Source organism: Salvelinus alpinus, chromosome 3, assembly GCF_045679555.1.
Source record: "Salvelinus alpinus chromosome 3, SLU_Salpinus.1, whole genome shotgun sequence".
NCBI classification, from domain to species: Eukaryota; Metazoa; Chordata; class Actinopteri; order Salmoniformes; family Salmonidae; genus Salvelinus; species Salvelinus alpinus.
The window spans coordinates 77,642,042-77,660,718 of NC_092088.1; the positions used below are offsets into that span (position 1 = coordinate 77,642,042).

Here is an 18,677-nt window from a genome sequence, read left to right on the forward strand (position 1 = left end):
TTTAACATCATTATTAACCAACAAGACTATAGAGTTATGAAACGGAGCAGTCATAGAATAGACTAACACTAATGAAAATGTCCCTCTGTGATACTGCTGTGAATTCAAACAAAACAAGATAAGCAATATGTAGACTGTGTTTAACTCTACCCACGTGCTTGGCTGCTAGTTTCAGTTATCGCTTTCAATTTTACTAGCAGGAATAGCACAAATAAATGTGTATTGAAAGCTGTTTTACAGACGGTGTAAACGGAATGGGAAAAATGGAATGCGTTCTATTGAGAGAATGTACAGGTTTGAGGTCTAGTTCCAGTAAGCTGTTTGATTTGCCCTCGGCTATAAGATGGAATAGTTCCTGAGTTTAAACAGGCGTCAAAGAAAAGCACCGTTGGGACAGTGATGCACACTCATAAAAACCACAGAAGGAGAGGGAGAAAATGCAGTAGAGACACAGTAACTGTATTCTCTCCCTCTCTCACTCTCTCTCACTCTCACACACACACACATGAGTTAGTGCAAAAAAGACTGCCAAGAAACTTTATAATGCTCTAAATCCAGGCTAGCACTAGGTGTAAAGTAGAAGGCCTGTAAGTTCCCCTTTTACAGGCTTGTTTTACAGTGCTGCTGGCCTGTTCTGGTACAGTGCTGCTCGATGACAGACAGCCCCTTCTCTCTTTGTTTCTCAGAGATAATAACCAGCACTGACAGACAGTGCAGTAAAGTGCCACTCATTCTCACACACACACACACTTGTGTCGCACACAAAAGTCTTTCTCACCCCTTCTACCTACCAGTTCATGGAAATACAACTGACTTTTTGTGAAATCAGCTGTCCTCTCCATGACATCTGTTTAGCATGTGTTTTATGTGATATGATACAAATGCTGGGGTGTATTCACTAGGAACCAGACTGAACCAAACGGTACAAAACAGGGAGGGACCTACCTAAATTTGTCCAATATAAACTCTCATTTTCGTTGCAAATTGTTTCCGTTTTGAGTGCAATTGTTTCCGTTTTGAGCGCATTGGACAAATGATTGCACCCCTGATCCTCACTTTTTAATCTGATCATCTATAATGACTAGAGATCTGAACTATCAGACAAAATTCACCTTTTTACCCTCATGATTTGCCTTGTCTGTCTTGTTCTCTGCCTAGAATATTTTAGATTTTGATAAAATGATTATCTTAAGACCCCTGAAACATTTGATAATCCACAAAGTCTTGACGCTTTACTTTTCTAGTAGCCATTAAGTTTGTCCTGAAACTTGAGCTCTCTTGTCCAGTCTGATGTGGCAGCTGTAGTTTGTGGGCTGGTTGTTTGTTTACAGGCAGGTGTTGCCTACCTACGACAGTCTGGACGAGCCCTCCATCAAACGCATGAGCACCATCTTCACCACCTCCCTCAATGTCGTCACCACCTTCTACATCACGGTGAGTGGTGTACGCTGATGATGTCACTACCTATCTCGACGTCTTCGCCACATAGTACAGTACATTGTTCTATACTGCACGATGGTTTAGGTGTGTAGTACAGTACATTGTTCTATACTGCACGATGGTTTAGGTGTGTAGTACAGTACATTGTTCTATACTGCACGATGGTTTAGGTGTGTAGTACAGTACATTGTTCTATACTGCACGATGGTTTAGGTGTGTAGTACAGTACATTGTTCTATACTGCACGATGGTTTAGGTGTGTAGTACAGTACATTGTTCTATACTGCACGATGGTTTAGGTGTGTAGTACAGTACATTGTTCTATACTGCACGATGGTTTAGGTGTGTAGTACAGTACATTGTTCTATACTGCACGATGGTTTAGGTGTGTAGTACAGTACATTGTTCTATACTGCACGATGGTTTAGGTGTGTAGTACAGTACATTGTTCTATACTGCACGATGGTTTAGGTGTGTAGTACAGTACATTGTTCTATACTGCACGATGGTTTAGGTGTGTAGTACAGTACATTGTTCTATACTGCACGATGGTTTAGGTGTGTAGTACAGTACATTGTTCTATACTGCACGATGGTTTAGGTGTGTAGTACAGTACATTGTTCTATACTGCACGATGGTTTAGGTGTGTAGTACAGTACATTGTTCTATACTGCACGATGGTTTAGGTGTGTAGTACAGTACATTGTTCTATACTGCACGATGGTTTAGGTGTGTAGTACAGTACATTGTTCTATACTGCACGATGGTTTAGGTGTGTAGTACAGTACATTGTTCTATACTGCACGATGGTTTAGGTGTGTAGTACAGTACATTGTTCTATACTGCACGATGGTTTAGGTGTGTAGTACAGTACATTGTTCTATACTGCACGATGGTTTAGGTGTGTAGTACAGTACATTGTTCTATACTGCACGATGGTTTAGGTGTGTAGTACAGTACATTGTTCTATACTGCACGATGGTTTAGGTGTGTAGTACAGTACATTGTTCTATACTGCACGATGGTTTAGGTGTGTAGTACAGTACATTGTTCTATACTGCACGATGGTTTAGGTGTGTAGTACAGTACATTGTTCTATACTGCACGATGGTTTAGGTGTGTAGTACAGTACATTGTTCTATACTGCACGATGGTTTAGGTGTGTAGTACAGTACATTGTTCTATACTGCACGATGGTTTAGGTGTGTAGTACAGTACATTGTTCTATACTGCACGATGGTTTAGGTGTGTAGTACAGTACATTGTTCTATACTGCACGATGGTTTAGGTGTGTAGTACAGTACATTGTTCTATACTGCACGATGGTTTAGGTGTGTAGTACAGTACATTGTTCTATACTGCACGATGGTTTAGGTGTTTAGTACAGTACATTGTTCTATACTGCACGATAGTTTAGGTGTGTAGTACAGTACATTGTTCTATACTGCACGATGGTTTAGGTGTGTAGTACAGTACATTGTTCTATACTGCACGATGGTTTAGGTGTGTAGTACAGTACATTGTTCTATACTGCACGATGGTTTAGGTGTGTAGTACAGTACATTGTTCTATACTGCACGATGGTTTAGGTGTGTAGTACAGTACATTGTTCTATACTGCACGATGGTTTAGGTGTGTATTAGTACCTTCAGAAAGTATTCATACCCATCGACTTATTCCACATGTTGTTGTTACAGCCTGAATTCAAAATGGATTAAATTGTCATTGTTTTTTCACCCATCTACACACAATATCCCATAATGACAAAGTGAAAAGATGTCTTTAGAATTTTTTGCACATTTACTGAAAATGAAATGCATAAATATCAAATTTCCATAAGTATTCTCACCCCTGAGCCAATACATGTTAGATTCACTTTTGGCAGTGATTACAGCTGTGAATCTTTCTGGGTAAGTCTCTAAGAGCTGTGCACACCTGGATTGTATAATATGTGCACATTGTTGATCATTGCTAGACAGCCATTTTCAAGTCTTGCCATAGATTTTTTTAAAGCCAATTTAAGTCAAAACTGTAACTAGGCCACTCAGGAACATTTGATGTTGTCTTGGTAAGCATCTCCAGTGCATATTTGTGTTTTAGGTTATTGTTCTGCTGAAAGTAGAATTTGATTCCCAGTGTCTGTTGGAAAGCAGAATGAACCAAATTTTGCCTGTGCTTAGCTCTATTCCGTTTCTTATGAACCCTTCCATCCTCTCCTCTCTAGGTGGGATTCTTTGGCTACGTCAGTTTCACGGAGGACATAGCCGGTAACGTTCTGATGAACTTCCCTTCTAACCTGGTGACAGAGATGATCCGGGTGGGCTTCATGATGTCAGTGGCGGTGGGCTTCCCCATGATGATACTGCCCTGTAGACAGGCAATCAACACCATGTTGTTCGAACAACAGGTGACTATATACACACATGCAGGTTAACACACACCAACACACACACACATACTAGTGATGGGGGGGGAATCGATACCGTTAGATATCAGAATATTATTTTTGACGATGTATCTTTTTGACAATATTGCAACAATATTTTTGCGCTAGCTTGTACCTTCATAGCTTAGCTCTGTAGGCCATCTCTTGTCCCTCTGCAGCAGCAATATATTTGGAACATCGAATCGCAGTAAAATCACAGTATCGAATCACAATACATATAGAATCGTGAGAATCGCAGTACATATCATATCGGCACCTAAGTATCGTGAGGTCCATGGCAATTCCCAGCACTAACACGCAAACACACGCACACGTTTGTTTTACCTTCTTTGTGGAGATCAAACAATTTATTCCCATTCAAAATTCTATTTTCCCTAAAGCATGAAATTCACTGAGAATTTGAGTGCCAATAGGCACTTAGCACAGTAGGAGGCCATTCCTTCTCTTGCTAGAATAAAAATACGTACCTGCTGTGTACCGACGAACCTGAAGTTTCTACTTGTGGCCGACAACTTGACTTTGAGACAATCAAAGCGCACGAACCTCCACGTGGAGGAGCTGACAGGAGTGGCAAGGAAAAGGGGAAAAAGAAGGCCCATTTTCCCATCCAATCCACCCTTTTCATTCGAATCGTTCTAACCTAAACAAAGCTGCATAATAAATAAATAAAATCTAGCAAGTCTTTACATCTAACTAAGGATTTTTGTGCTTAGATTAAAAAAAAAATGTTCGGTTTGATTATGTGCACTGACTTATTTGTTTGTGAGCTAACTAGCTAACGTTTCCTTGCTAACTGAGAAAGGCAGTCATACACTTCATATGAAACGAAAGGGGTGGTAAGTGCAGCACAATGCACACAACACTAAATGCTTTACCAAGCTAGCTATCTGGCCACTATAGCAATCACAATTGATTTGTTTGCATGAAGCAGCAGCATGTAGCTGGCTGCCGAAAGTCATTGCTGTGTCTTTACCTAGCTAGCAAGCGTATCATGTTAACAATTTAGTTAACGTTAGCTAGCTAGCTAAACATGTATCTATGGGCTGTATGTGATTATGGAGAATTAATTAAATAGTTTATTTGTCATCTTGCTAGCTAGTTATCTAGCTGTGGCCATTTGGCTAGTATCAACAAAGGCTTTCTATAACAATAGCAACATTAGCGTATCTAACATTGACTAAACCGTGAAGCAACAGACACGGACATGCATTGCCCAACAATGCTACTGCCACCTTCTGGTTTGGAGTATTTTAACAAGGCTGAGTGGCTGACGACTTCAAGATCTTTGCTGTGTGGACACAAAAGAGATTGACTGCTGACACTCTATTCAGAGGTGCTAAGTACTGTCGGCAGGCAAACGTTTGACAATCCCACCTGTGTGTCTGAGCTATAAACCTAATCCTAACTCCTAAACCTAACCCCTAACTGTAATTGTAACCCGAACCCTGAATCTAACCCCCAAACCCAAAATAGTCTGTTTCCTTGTGGGGACCCACTGTTGTCCTTGTTTTACTATCTGGTCCCCACAAGGAAAGTAAATCCAAACACACGGAGACACACTCCGTGTGTCTCCAGTGATATGATATTACAATTACCTAACCTGGAAGAGCTTTACTGTACAACACTGTTATAATGAATCTTTCTCTCTACCCTGTTTTTGTCCCTCAGCAGAAGGATGGGACGTTTACTGCAGGGGTGTACATGCCTCCACTGCGCTTTAAGATGATCACCTTCGCCATCGTCATCGGAACCATGCTGGGAGGCATCCTCATCCCCAATGGTGTGTGTGTGTGCGTGTGTGTGACTGCAGGTCTTTAAGGTGCGTGTGTTGTGTCGTGTATTGTAGCACAGGCTGTGTGAATATGAGTTTACGACTCAGTGAATGTCACACTCTTAACCTCTCTAGGGTAGGGGGCAGCATTTGGCATTTTGGATGAAAAGCATGCCCAAATTAAACTGCCTGCTTCTCGGGCCCAGAAGATATGATATGCATATAACTGGTAGATTTGGATAGAAAACACTCTAAAGTTTCCAAAACTGTTAAAATAGTTTCTGTGAGTATAACAGAACTGATTTGGCAGGCGAAAACCTGAGAAAAACCCATTCGGGGAGTCGTTTTTTTTGTTGGTTTTGTAGTTTTCTATTCAATGCCATTACAGTATCCATTGACTTAGAACTCAAATTGTAGTTCCTATGCCTTCCACTAGATGTCATCAGTCTTTAGAAATTGTTTCAGGCTTGTATTCTGAAAAATGAGGAAGTAAGAGCAGTCTGAATGAGTGGACCCTAAAGTGTCACAGAACTTTTTCATGCGCGCGACCGAGAGAGTGCCTTTTCTTGTTTACCTTTTATATTGACGACGTTATTGTCCGGTTGAAATATTATCGATTATTTAGGCTAAAAACAAGCTGAGGATTGAATATAAACATCGTTTGACATGTTTCTATGAACTTTACGGATACAATTTGGAGTTTTTGTCTGCTTGTTTTGACTACGTTTGAGCCTGTGGATTACTGAAGAAAACGCCTGAACAAAACTGAGGTTTTTGGATATAAAGAGACTTTATCGAACAAAAGGAACATTTATTGAGTAAATGAATGTCTGCTGAATGCAACCATATGAAGATCATCAAAGGTAAGGGATTAATTTTATCTCTATTTCTGACTTGTGTAACTGTTCTACTTGGCTGGTTACTGTTTGTAATGATTTGTCTGCTGGGCTATGTTCTCAAATAATCGTAAGGTATGCATTCGCCGTAAAGCATTTTAAAAATCTGACATGGTTGGATTCACAAGAAGTTAATCTTTAAACCTATGTAAAATATGTTTTGTTTTCTGAATTTTTATAATGAGTATTTCTGTAGTTGAATTTGGCACCCAGCAGTTTCACTGGCTGTTGAAGAGGTGGGATGCTAACGTCTCACGTACCCAAGAGAGGTTAACACACTCCTTAAATCACACCTTTTATAGAGCTATTATTCTCCCTTCTCAGACACCCAGACACACACACCCTCTCTGGCTCATAGCCCCCCCACAAAACACACACACCCTCTCTGGCTCATAGCCCCCCCACAAAACACACACACCCTCTCTGGCTCATAGCCCCCCCACAAAACACACACACCCTCTCTGGCTCATAGCCCCCCCACAAAACACACACACCCTCTCTGGCTCATAGCCCCCCCACAAAACACAAACACCCTCTCTGGCTCATAGCCCCCCCACAAAACACACACACCCTCTCTGGCTCATAGCCCCCCCACAAAACACACACACCCTCTCTGGCTCATAGCCCCCCCACAAAACACACACACCCTTTCTGGCTCATAGCCCCCCCACAAAACACACACACCGCACGCACACTTGTTCTTTAGAGGTCTCTGTTAGTTGTGTGTTTTCTGTAACGATCTAGAGGTTTGGGTTAGTTTGCATGTTTTATTCATCTTATGTGGTAAGGCTATTAGTTAGGGTTGCGTTTGGGTAGGGACACACACAAACACACACACACCAGCGTGTGTGTGTGTACCTAATCAGGCTAATAGAGTGAAAGGGGGATGGGGGGGACTCAGAGGGGAAACGGACACTAAATCTGAGGCACACAATATGGCCTGGGTTCCCAGGAGGAGAGATTGGTACTGGCTTGAAACACAGGGTCTGGAAGTGTGCTAGCTTGTGCTAGATTAGATTAAGGGGGGTAGGTTTCTGCTTCATTTGGTACAGGGCCATGGGCCAGATGGGTTGGAACGGGGCCATGGGCCAGATGGGTTGGAACGGGGCCATGGGCCAGATGGTTTGGAACGGGGCCATGGGCCAGATGGGTTGGAACGGGGCCATGGGGATTCTGACTTCTGATTGAACAGGAAGGCTTAGCCATGTCCTTGTCTGTCTGGAAAAAGTTGAGGAGGTGCAGGAAGACGTGGAGAGAAAGAGGAGCGTGGAAGAGTAGAATGAGGATTGTTACCTGGCTGACACGTAGACCCATGTGGTACACTGGCAGTATGTGGCTTTAGCCATGCAAGTGGATTGTGTGACTTAATGTTTGTCTATGCTACTCCCTCTGTAGTGGAGACCATCCTGGGTCTGACTGGAGCCACCATGGGCTCCCTCATCTGCTTCATCTGCCCTGCCCTCATCTACAGAAAGATCCAGAAGAATGGAATCACCGCACAGGTACCACACACACATACAGTTGAAGTCGGAAGTTTACTTACACCTTAGCCAAATACATTTAAACTCCTAGTATCCTAGTAAAAATTCCCTGTCTTAGGTCGAGTTAGGATCACCACTTTATTTTAAGAATGTGAAATGTCAGAATAATAGTAGAGGAAATTATTTATTTCAGTTTTTATTTCTTCCATCACATTCCCAGTGGGTCAGAAGTTTACATACACTTAATTAGTATTTGGTAGCATTGCCTTTAAATTGTTTAACTTGGGTCAAACGTTTCGGGTAGCCTTCCATAAGCTTCCCACAATAAGTTGGGTGAATTTTGGCCCATTCCTCCTGACAGAGCAGGTGTAACGGAGTCAGGTTTGTAGGCCTCCTTGCTCACACATGCTTTTTCAGTTCTGCCCACACATTTTCTAAGGCTTGAGGTCAGGGCTTTGTGATGGCCACTCCAATACCTTGACTTTGTTGTCCTTAAGCCATTTTGCCACAACTTTGGAAGTATGCTTGGGGTCATTGTCCATTTGGAAGACCCATTTGCAACCAAGCTTTAACTTCCTGACTGATGCCTTGAGATGTTGCTTCAATATATCCACATAATTTTCCTCCCTCATGATGCCATCTATTTTGTGAAGCGCACCAGTCCCTCCTGTAGCAAAGCACCCCCACAACATGATGCTGCCACCCCCATGCTTCACGGTTGGGATGGTGTTCTTCTGCTTGCAAGCCTCCACCTTTTTTTCTCCAAATGGTCATTATGGCCAAACAGTTATATTTTTGTTTCGGCAGACAAGAGGACATTTCTCCAAAAAGTACAATGTTTGTCCCCATGTGCAGTTGCAAACCATAGTCTGGCTTTGTTATGGTGGTTTTGGAGCAGTGGCTTATTCCTTGCTGTGCGGCCTTTCAGGTTATGTCGAAATAGGACTCGTTTTACTGTGGATATTAGAGGTCGACCGATTATGATTTTTCAACGCCGATACCGATTATTGGAGGACAAAAAAAGCCGATACCGATTAATCGGCCGATTTATTAGATTTTTTTAAATATATATACACTGCTCCAAAAAATAAAGGGAACACTTAAACAACACAATGTAACTCCAAGTCAATCACACTTCTGTGAAATCAAACTGTCCACTTAGGAAGCAACACTGATTGACAATAAATTTCACATGCTGTTGTGCAAATGGAATAGACAAAAGGTGGAAATTATAGGCAATTAGCAAGATACCCCCAATAAAGGAATGGTTCTGCAGGTGGTGACCACAGACCACTTCTCAGTTCCTATGCTTCCTGGCTGATGTTTTGGTCACTTTTGAATGCTGGCGGTGCTTTCACTCTAGTGGTAGCATGAGACGGAGTCTACAACCCACACAAGTGGCTCAGGTAGTGCAGTTCATCCAGGATGGCACATCAATGCGAGCTGTGGCAAAAAGGTTTGCTGTGTCTGTCAGCGTAGTGTCCAGAGCATGGAGGCGCTACCAGGACACAGGCCAGTACATCAGGAGACGTGGAGGAGGAAGTAGGAGGGCAACAACCCAGCAGCAGGACCGCTACCCCTGCCTTTCTGCAAGGAGGAGCACTGCCCGAGCCCTGCAAAATGACCTCCAGCAGGCCACAAATGTGCATGTGTCAGCATATGGTCTCACAAGGGCTCTGAGGATCTCATCTCGGTACCTAATGGCAGTCAGGCTACCTCTGGCGAGCACATGGAGGGCTGTGCGGCACCACAAAGAAATGCCACCCCACACCATGACTGACCCACTGCCAAACCGGTCATGCTGGAGGATGTTGCAGGCAGCAGAACGTTCTCCACGGCGTCTCCAGACTCTGTCACGTCTATCACATGTGCTCATGTGATCAGTGTGAACCTGCTTTCATCTGTGAAGAGCACAGGGCGCCAGTGGCGAATTTGCCAATCTTGGTGTTCTCTGGCAAATGCCAAACGTCCTGCACGGTGTTGGGCTGTGAGCACAACCCCCACCTGTGGACGTCGGGCCCTCATACCACCCTCATGGAGTCTGTTTCTGACCGTTTGAGCAGACACATGCACATTTGTGGCCTGCTGGAGGTCATTTTGCAGGGCTCTGGCAGTGCTCCTCCTTGCACAAAGGCGGAGGTAGCGGTCCTGCTGCTGGGTTGTTGCCCTCCTACGGCCTCCTCCACGTCTCCTGATGTACTGGCTTGTCTCCTGGTAGCGCCTCCATGCTCTGGACACTACGCTGACAGACACAGCAAACCTTCTTGCCACAGCTCGCATTGATGTGCCATCCTGGATGAGCTGCACTACCTGAGCCACTTGTGTGGGTTGTAGACTCCGTCTCATGCTACCACTAGAGTGAAAGCACCGCCAGCATTCAAAAGTGACCAAAACATCAGCCAGGAAGCATAGGAACTGAGAAGTGGTCTGTGGTCACCACCTGCAGAACCACTCCTTTATTGGGGGTGTCTTGCTAATTGCCTATAATTTCCACCTTTTGTCTATTCCATTTGCACAACAGCATGTGAAATTTATTGTCAATCAGTGTTGCTTCCTAAGTGGACAGTTTAATTTCACAGAAGTGTGATTGACTTGGAGTTACATTGTGTTGTTTAAGTGTTCCCTTTATTTTTTGGAGCAGTGCATATATATATCATACACACACACACACACATTTTTGTAATAATGACAATTGCAACAATACTGAATGAACACTTTTATTTTAACTTAATATAACACATAAATATACACGCACACAGCTCTGAAGTGACAATGATACTGAAGAGTCTGCTTAGGTGACAAATACTCTCAACTGTTTGAATAAAAATAGAGTTTAAGTTACCTGTGATGAATGTTGAAAACAAAAACTTTAATTTCTATATGCAGGAAATCCTATTTTAATAATGGGCATGGTAAGAATTGACGACCAAAGTGCGAGTCATAATTCCCATGACACCTTCTAGCAAAATCTGAAAAGCGGTTCCTTCATTTATTCCATAGGATATTTTTAGATTCACTTAAAATAAGGTCTGTGTTTCGTGTAGGGTTACACCACTGTGCCAATTTTATAACTGTGTAGATATCCATAGGACAAGGTAACTCTGATCAATATTGGCTAAATATAAGCGAAGATAAAAAGAATTGTAGAGTGGATTTATGAAAATATGTTGACAAACGTTACCTTATCCTAGTGAGATTTACACGGGTATCAAAACGTTGAGGCGGTTTAAGCCTGCACGAAACACAGACCTTATTTGAAGTAGATCAAGACATTCTCTATGGAAGACATGAACGGTAAAATAACGAAAGAACCCCTTTCAAGTTCAGCCGCAAGTTATTACAGGAATTATAACGCGTCGACTATTTCTCTCTAAACCATATACCTTTGACTAATCCGCAAACTATCACCTCGAAAACAAAACGTTTATTCCGTTCCGTATTTTATCTAACGGGTGGCATCCATGAGTCTAAATATTCCTGTTACATTGCACAACCTTCAATGTTGTCATAATTACGTAAAATTCTGGCAAATTAGTTCGCAAAGAGCCAGGCGGACCAAACTGTTGCATAGACCCTGACTCTGCGTGCAATGAACGCAAGAGAAATGACACAATTTCACCTGGTTAATATTGCCTGCTAACCTGGATTTCTTTTAGCTAATTATGAAGGTTTTAAAATATATACTTGTGTATTGATTTTAAGAAAGGCATTGATGTTTATGGTTAAGTACACATTGGAGCAATGACAGTCATTGATTGATTGTTTTTTATAAGATAAGTTTAATGCTAGCTAGCAACTTACCTTAGCTTACTGCATTCGCTAACAGGCAGACTCCTTGTGGAGTGCAATGTAATCAGGTGTTAGAGCATTGGACTAGTTAACTGTAAGGTTGCAAGATTGGATCCCCCGAGCTGACAAGGTTAAAAATCTGTCGTTCTGCCCCTGAACGAGGCAGAACATTCCTAGGCCGTCATTGAAAATAAGAATGTGTTTTTAACTGACTTGCCTAGTTAAATAAAGATTAAATAAAGGTGTAAATAAAAAAACGGCAAATCGGTGCCCAAAAATACCGATTTCCGATTGTTATGAAAACTTGAAATCGGCCATTCCGATTAATCGGTCGACCTCTAGTAGATGTAGATACTTTCGTACCTGTTTCCTCCAGCATCTTCACAAGGTCCTTTGCTGCTGTTCTGGGATTGATTTGCACTTTTCGCACCAAAGTACGTTCATCTCTAGAAGACAGTTCAGCCGCAAGTTCAGCCGCAAGTTCTCCTTCCTGAGCGGTATGATGGCTGCGTGGTCCCATGGTGTTTATACTTGCGTACTATTGTTTGTACAGATGAACGTGGTACCTTCAGGCGTTTGGAAATTGATCCCATAGATGAACCAGATTTGTGGAGGTTTACAATTTTTTTTCTGAGGTCTTGGCTGATTTCTTTTGATTTTCCCATGATGTCAAGCAAAGATGCACTGAGTTTGAAGGTAGGCCTTGAAATACATCTGCAGGTACACCTCCAATTGACTCAAATGATGTCAATTAGCCTACCAGAAGCTTCTAAAGCTATGACATAATTTTCTGGAATTTTCCAAGCTATTTAAAGGCACAGTCAACTTAGTAAACTTCTGACCCACTGGAATTGTGATACAGTGAATTATAAGTGAAATAATCTGTCTGTACACAATTGTTGGAAAAATGACTTGTCATGCACAAAGTAGATGTCCTAACCGACTTGCCAAACTATAGTTTGTTTACAATACATTTTTGGAGTGGTTGAAAACCGAGTTTTAATGACTAACCTAAGTGTATGTAAACTTCCGACTTCAACTGTACATACATACATACATTATCTCGACTAACCTCATCACTGACCAACATCTCTCTCTCTCTCTATAGTTGGTGTTGTGGGTTGGGTTAGGCATCTTGCTGGTCAGCACCTTCACCACGGTGTCAATCTCAGCCAGTGACTCCACCCTCAAGCATGCCCCTCCTCCCCCTGCAGCTGACAAGAGAGCCGTCTTGGGAATCCATCCTGACATGGCTGATTTACTGAACGGTATGGACCATATTACAATGTTCCTTCCTTGAGTCAGCTATTCTATTCAGTTCTAAGTCTGAGATGCTCCGAACTCCAAAGATCACATTTTGATGTCAGTGTTGGTGAGAGTAGAGAGACCAAGAGCCAAAAGGTCAAAGCAATCTTAAAACAAAGAAAGATGGAACCGCAGATAAATGGGTGTCACGAGAATTTTTATCCCAATGTTCTAACTGAACTATTTTATAACTTTGACCAATTCCCAGAGGTTTGTAAGACCCTGGTTAATGAAGAATTAGACTAAGTCCCCTGTCTGCAATAGATCAATCCTTTATTCAGAGAGTACTCTGAAAATCATACAATGCACATAGCCTTTTATACCACACACACACACACACACACACACACACACACACACACACACACACACACACACACACACACACACACACACACACACACACACACACATGAACTCACATCAGTAGAAACTCCACCTCTCTTTAGGTGGGCTGTATTTTTCCAAAGTTCACATACATTGTTTATCACCCTTCTGCAACATGTTTAATCGTTATCACAAGTCGACAGTTCAGTTGTCCTTGAATGTCTACCCAGCTCATATTGCAAAATGGTAACACAATGGCCTAGTCACACACATTGTTGAATTATGCTTCTAGCACATTATTATAGCCTTATAATTCTAATACATTTCACACAGTTATACAGTTTCAGGGTGGAATACTTTATTCATTACTTTAAACATATAAATTCCTTTATCAATGGGGGAATATATTGAATGTTTGACTGACAGACAGCTAGACAGACGGGGTAGAGGATAAGAGGAGCATCTTTGACATTGATGGAGCCAGAGTGATGCTCTTCAAACTCCAGTGGTTTCTCATCTCCCCCATCTCGCTCTCTCCTCTCCCCCTTTCCTACTTCCTTTTCTCTTTCCTCTTCCCTCTCCCCTTCTCATTTCCCCCCTCTCCTGGGCAGCTGAAATGCCTGCTATCTCTTTCCTGTAACGGGATAAGATGGAGGGAGACGATTCAGAGGTACAGACAGAGGAAATGAGGGGAGAGATGAGTGAGACAGGAGGGCCAGGGTTTGGGGAGGTTAGGGGTTTGGGTAAGAGAAGGGGGTCATAAAAATGAGAGAGAGTTACACACATCGGAGCAAGGACAGTTCACACAGCCTCATCCTTCCTTCCGTTCTCCTCTTTCCATCTCTTTCTACCTCTATCACTGTCTTTCTTTTTTTTATCTCTCTCGCTCTGACTGATACAGTCGTCCACTTCCTTCCACACCTGTTTCCTGTTTATTGCAGATTAATGATAACGGAAGCATGGGTCCCTGTCTCTCTCCCTAGCTCTCTGTCTCTCTCCCTAGCTCTCTGTCTCTCTCCCTAGCTCTCTGTCTCTCTCCCTAGCTCTCTGTCTCTCTCCCTAGCTCTCTGTCTCTCTCCCCAGCGCCCTGTCTCTCTCCCTAGCTCTGTCTCTCTCCCTAGCTCTATGTCTCTCTCCCTAGCTCTATGTCTCTCTCCCTAGCTCTATGTCTCTCTCCCTAGCTCTCTGTCTCTCTCCCTAGCTCTCTGTCTCTCTCCCTAGCTCTCTGTCTCTCTCCCTAGCTCTCTGTCTCTCTCCCTAGCGCCCTGTCTCTCTCCCTAGCTCTATGTCTGTCTCTCTGTCTCTCTCCCTAGCTCTATGTCTCTCTCCCTAGCTCTATGTCTCTCTCCCTAGCTCTATGTCTCTCTCCCTAGCTCTCTGTCTCTCTCCCTAGCTCTCTGTCTCTCTCCCTAGCTCTCTGTCTCTCTCCCTAGCTCTCTGTCTCTCTCCCTAGCGCCCTGTCTCTCTCCCTAGCTCTATGTCTGTCTCTCTGTCTCTCTCCCTAGCTCTCTGTCTCTCTCCCTAGCTCTCTGTCTCTCTCCCTAGCTCTCTGTCTCTCTCCCTAGCGCCCTGTCTCTCTCCCTAGCTCTATGTCTGTCTCTCTGTCTCTCTCCCTAGCTCTATGTCTCTCTCCCTAGCTCTCTGTCTCTCTCCCTAGCTCTCTGTCTCTCTCCCTAGCTCTCTGTCTCTCTCCCTAGCTCTCTGTCTCTCTCCCTAGCTCTCTGTCTCTCTCCCTAGCTCTCTGTCTCTCTCCCTAGCGCCCTGTCTCTCTCCCTAGCTCTCTGTCTCTCTCACTAGCTCTATGTCTCTCTCCCTAGCTCTCTGTCTCTCTCCCCAGCTCTCTGTCTCTCTGTCTCTCTCCCCAGCTCTCTGTCTCTCTCCCTAGCTCTCTCTCTCCCTAGCTCTCTGTCTCTCTCCCTAGCTCGCTATCTCTCTGTCTCTCTCCCTAGCTCTCTGTCTCTCTCCCTAGCTCTCTGTCTCTCTCCCTAGCTCTCTGTCTCTCTCCCTAGCTCTCTGTCTCTCTCCCTAGCTCTCTGTCTCTCTCCCTAGCTCTCTGTCTCTCTCCCTAGCTCTCTGTCTCTCTCCCTAGCTCTCTGTCTCTCTCCCTAGCTCTCTGTCTATCTCACTAGCTCTCTGTCTCTCTCCCTAGCTCTCTGTCTCTCTCCCTAGCTCTCTGTCTCTCTGTCTCTCTCCCTAGCTCTCTGTCTCTCTCCCTAGCTCTCTCTCTCTCCCTAGCTCTCTCTCTCTCCCTAGCTCTCTGTCTCTCTCCCTAGCTCTCTGTCTCTCTCCCTAGCTCTCTGTCTCTCTCCCTAGCTCTCTGTCTCTCTCCCTAGCTCTCTGTCTCTCTCCCTAGCTCTCTGTCTCTCTCCCTAGCTCTCTGTCTCTCTCCCTAGCTCTCTGTCTCTCTCCCTAGCTCTCTGTCTCTCTCCCTAGCTCTATGTCTGTCTCTCTCCCTAGCTCTATGTCTGTCTCTCTCCCTAGCTCTATGTCTGTCTCTCTCCCTAGCTCTCTGTCTGTCTCTCTCCCTAGCTCTCTGTCTCTCTCCCTAGCTCTCCCTAGCTCTCTCCCTAGCTCTCCCTAGCTCTCTCCCTAGCTCTCTGTCTCTCTCCCTAGCTCCCTGTCTCTCTGTCTCTCTCCCTAGCTCTCTGTCTCTCTCCCTAGCTCTCTGTCTGTCTCTCTGTCTCTCTCCCTAGCTCTCTGTCTGTCTCTCTCCCTAGCTCTCTCTGTCTCTGTCTGTCTCTCTCCCTAGCTCTCTGTCTGTCTCTCTGTCTCTCTCCCTAGCTCTCTGTCTCTCTCCCTAGCTCTCTGTCTCTTTGTCTCTCTCCCTAGCTCTCTGTCTGTCTCTCTGTCTCTTTCCCTAGCTCTCTGTCTCTCTCCATAGCTCTCTCCCTAGCTCTCTGTCTGTCTCGCTCGCTCTCTGTCTGTCTCGCTCGCTCTCTGTCTGTCTCGCTCGCTCTCTGTCTCGCTCGCTCGCTCTCTGTCTCGCTCGCTCGCTCTCTGTCTCGCTCGCTCGCTCTCTGTCTCGCTCGCTCGCTCTCTGTCTCGCTCGCTCGCTCTCTGTCTCGCTCGCTCTCTGTCTCGCTCTCTGTCTGTCTGTCTGTCTCGCTGTCTGTCTGTCTGTCTCGCTCTGTCTGTCTCGCTCTCTGTCGCTGTCTGTCTTCTCTGTCCCCGTCTCATTCTCTTAGGCTGTATTGTAGGTCCGTATTAGTGTTGCATCTCTTTATAGCTTAGATTTCTGCTGCCATCTAGTGGCTCTTACACATACAAATAAATTGTTCCTTCCCAGCAGTAGAGAAGCCGGTGGTAGCGAAACAGCCTGAGGTGAAGCCTGTGTTGGTGGAGAGGCCTAAGGCCCCTGTTGCTTTAGAGCCAGTCCGTCCAGTAGAGAGACAGCAGGAACAGGCTGAGCCCCCCCAGATCAAAGGACCTGAACAAGGAGTTCCAGACAGGAAGGAGGAGGAGGAAGTGCAGCTAGACCGCCCTGATGCAGGTACAGAACCAGGGGGAACCTGTTAGAACCAGGGGGAACCTGTTAGAACCAGGGGGAATGCTATAGAACCAGGAGGAACCCTATTGAACCAGGGTGAACCCTATAGAACCAGGGTGAACCCTATAGAACCAGAGGGAATCCACTAGACTAGAACATAGAAGGAAAGCAATAATCTATAAGTAATGGTTTGTTTGTCAGAATACTATTTACAGCAACACCTGAAACTCCATGTGTTATAGCTGTGTGCATTCCCCCTCCTCCAGGTGTGGCGGTACCTGACGGGGAGGCCCATCGGCACGAGCCGCCCATCCCCCATGATGAGGTCCAGATAGAGAAGAGGAAGAATGACGCAGAGCTGGAGGAGGAGAACCAACCTGCAGCAGGAGGAGAAGAGTCTGAGGGTCAGGGAGTGGCGGACCAGGAAGAGGTGAAGAATAAAGAGGGAGGAGAGGAGGAAGATAAACTTCCTTTGTTGGTGAAAAAGGAGGAAGTGGGAGGAGCCGAGGTGCAGTCCAATGAGGTGCTGGAGAAGCCTGACCCGGGGGTGGTGGAAAAACAGGAAGTCCCACTCCTAAAGCAAGTGGAGAAACTTGCCCCAGTGAAAGAGGTGCTTGTTGGGAAGGATGTGGTGGCTGAGCAGGCGCTGGTTCTTGCGGCCAAAGCCCCAGAGGCTGCTGGGAAACGTGAGTATGACTGGTCTTTATCCAGAACATTCAATCATCTCAGATGCTGTCGGTGATTTGATTGGCTGTAGATATGTTGGACACCTGGCCTTTGACCATGTGGTTTAGGTGAGCCAGCGGCCCCAGTTGCTGAAGCAGTGGTTCCCGTGGCAGCAGAGGGGGCTGCTGTTCCAGAAGTAAAGGAGAGAGGAGCGGAGGACAAGATGGATGGTAAGTGGAGTGGAAATTGCACTAAGGATAAGCAAGATTATAGAAAAACAAATAAAGAGTAGGATTGAAGTACAGAACAAGCACCAGGGTTAACAGTTCACAGACCATGGCAGGCAGACAGACCAGGGCAGACAGACCAGGGCAGACAGACCAGGGCAGACAGACCAGGGCAGATTCACTCAGGATACTCCACATCAGGTTTTTGTTTTTTCTCCGCTAACTCTTGTCTCTCTCCTTTCTTTTCCTGTATACCGGCTCCTGTCACAGTGATAAAAAAGCTGGTTGCAGGTATGAACTCATCCCTCGCCTTCTGTCGCTCTCTCTACTTGTTATGGAAGGTTTGGGTTTCGCTTCCTTTTAGGTGGTTGTAGAATTTAACGGCTCTTTTCTGAATTTTGTTAGTTAGCTGGTATCGGCCTAATTCTGCTCTGCATGTATTTTGTGTTTTACATTGTACACAGAGGATATTTTTGCAAATTTCTGCAATGAGTCTAAAATTGGTGTTTGTTCCATTTTGTGAATTCTTGATTGGTGAGCGATCCCAGACCTCACAACCATAAAGGGCAATGGGTTCTATAACTGATTGAAGTATTTTTAGCCAGGTCCTAATTGGTTTGTCGAATTTTATGTTCCTTTTGATGGCGTAGAAGACTCTTCTTGCCTTGTCTCTCAGATCGTTCACAGCTTTGTGGAAGTTACCTGTGGCGCTGATGTTTAGGCCGAGGTATATATCGTTTTTTGTGTGGTCTAGGGCAGGTATTCCCAAACTGGGGTATGCAATGCCGTCGGGGGTACGCCAAATAAAAATGTGATTCACTTTTTTTTATTTTTTTTATAAC

General features: G+C 44.6%; 1 protein-coding gene and 1 long non-coding RNA gene across 2 annotated transcripts in view; both read left to right on the plus strand.

The window, feature by feature from the left end:
- LOC139571382 (uncharacterized) overlaps positions 1 to 18,677 on the plus strand; it is a 201,499-nt gene that overhangs the window by 144,827 nt on the left and 37,995 nt on the right. The window lies entirely within an intron of this gene.
- Positions 1 to 18,677, plus strand: part of LOC139571377 (putative sodium-coupled neutral amino acid transporter 10) — a 52,341-nt gene that overhangs the window by 22,557 nt on the left and 11,107 nt on the right. Inside the window, 9 exon segments of the mRNA XM_071394189.1 lie at positions 1,332 to 1,434; positions 3,665 to 3,847; positions 5,555 to 5,666; positions 7,949 to 8,055; positions 12,932 to 13,091; positions 16,742 to 16,945; positions 17,209 to 17,628; positions 17,737 to 17,838; positions 18,106 to 18,126. Coding sequence (XP_071250290.1) covers positions 1,332 to 1,434; positions 3,665 to 3,847; positions 5,555 to 5,666; positions 7,949 to 8,055; positions 12,932 to 13,091; positions 16,742 to 16,945; positions 17,209 to 17,628; positions 17,737 to 17,838; positions 18,106 to 18,126 — 1,412 coding nt within the window.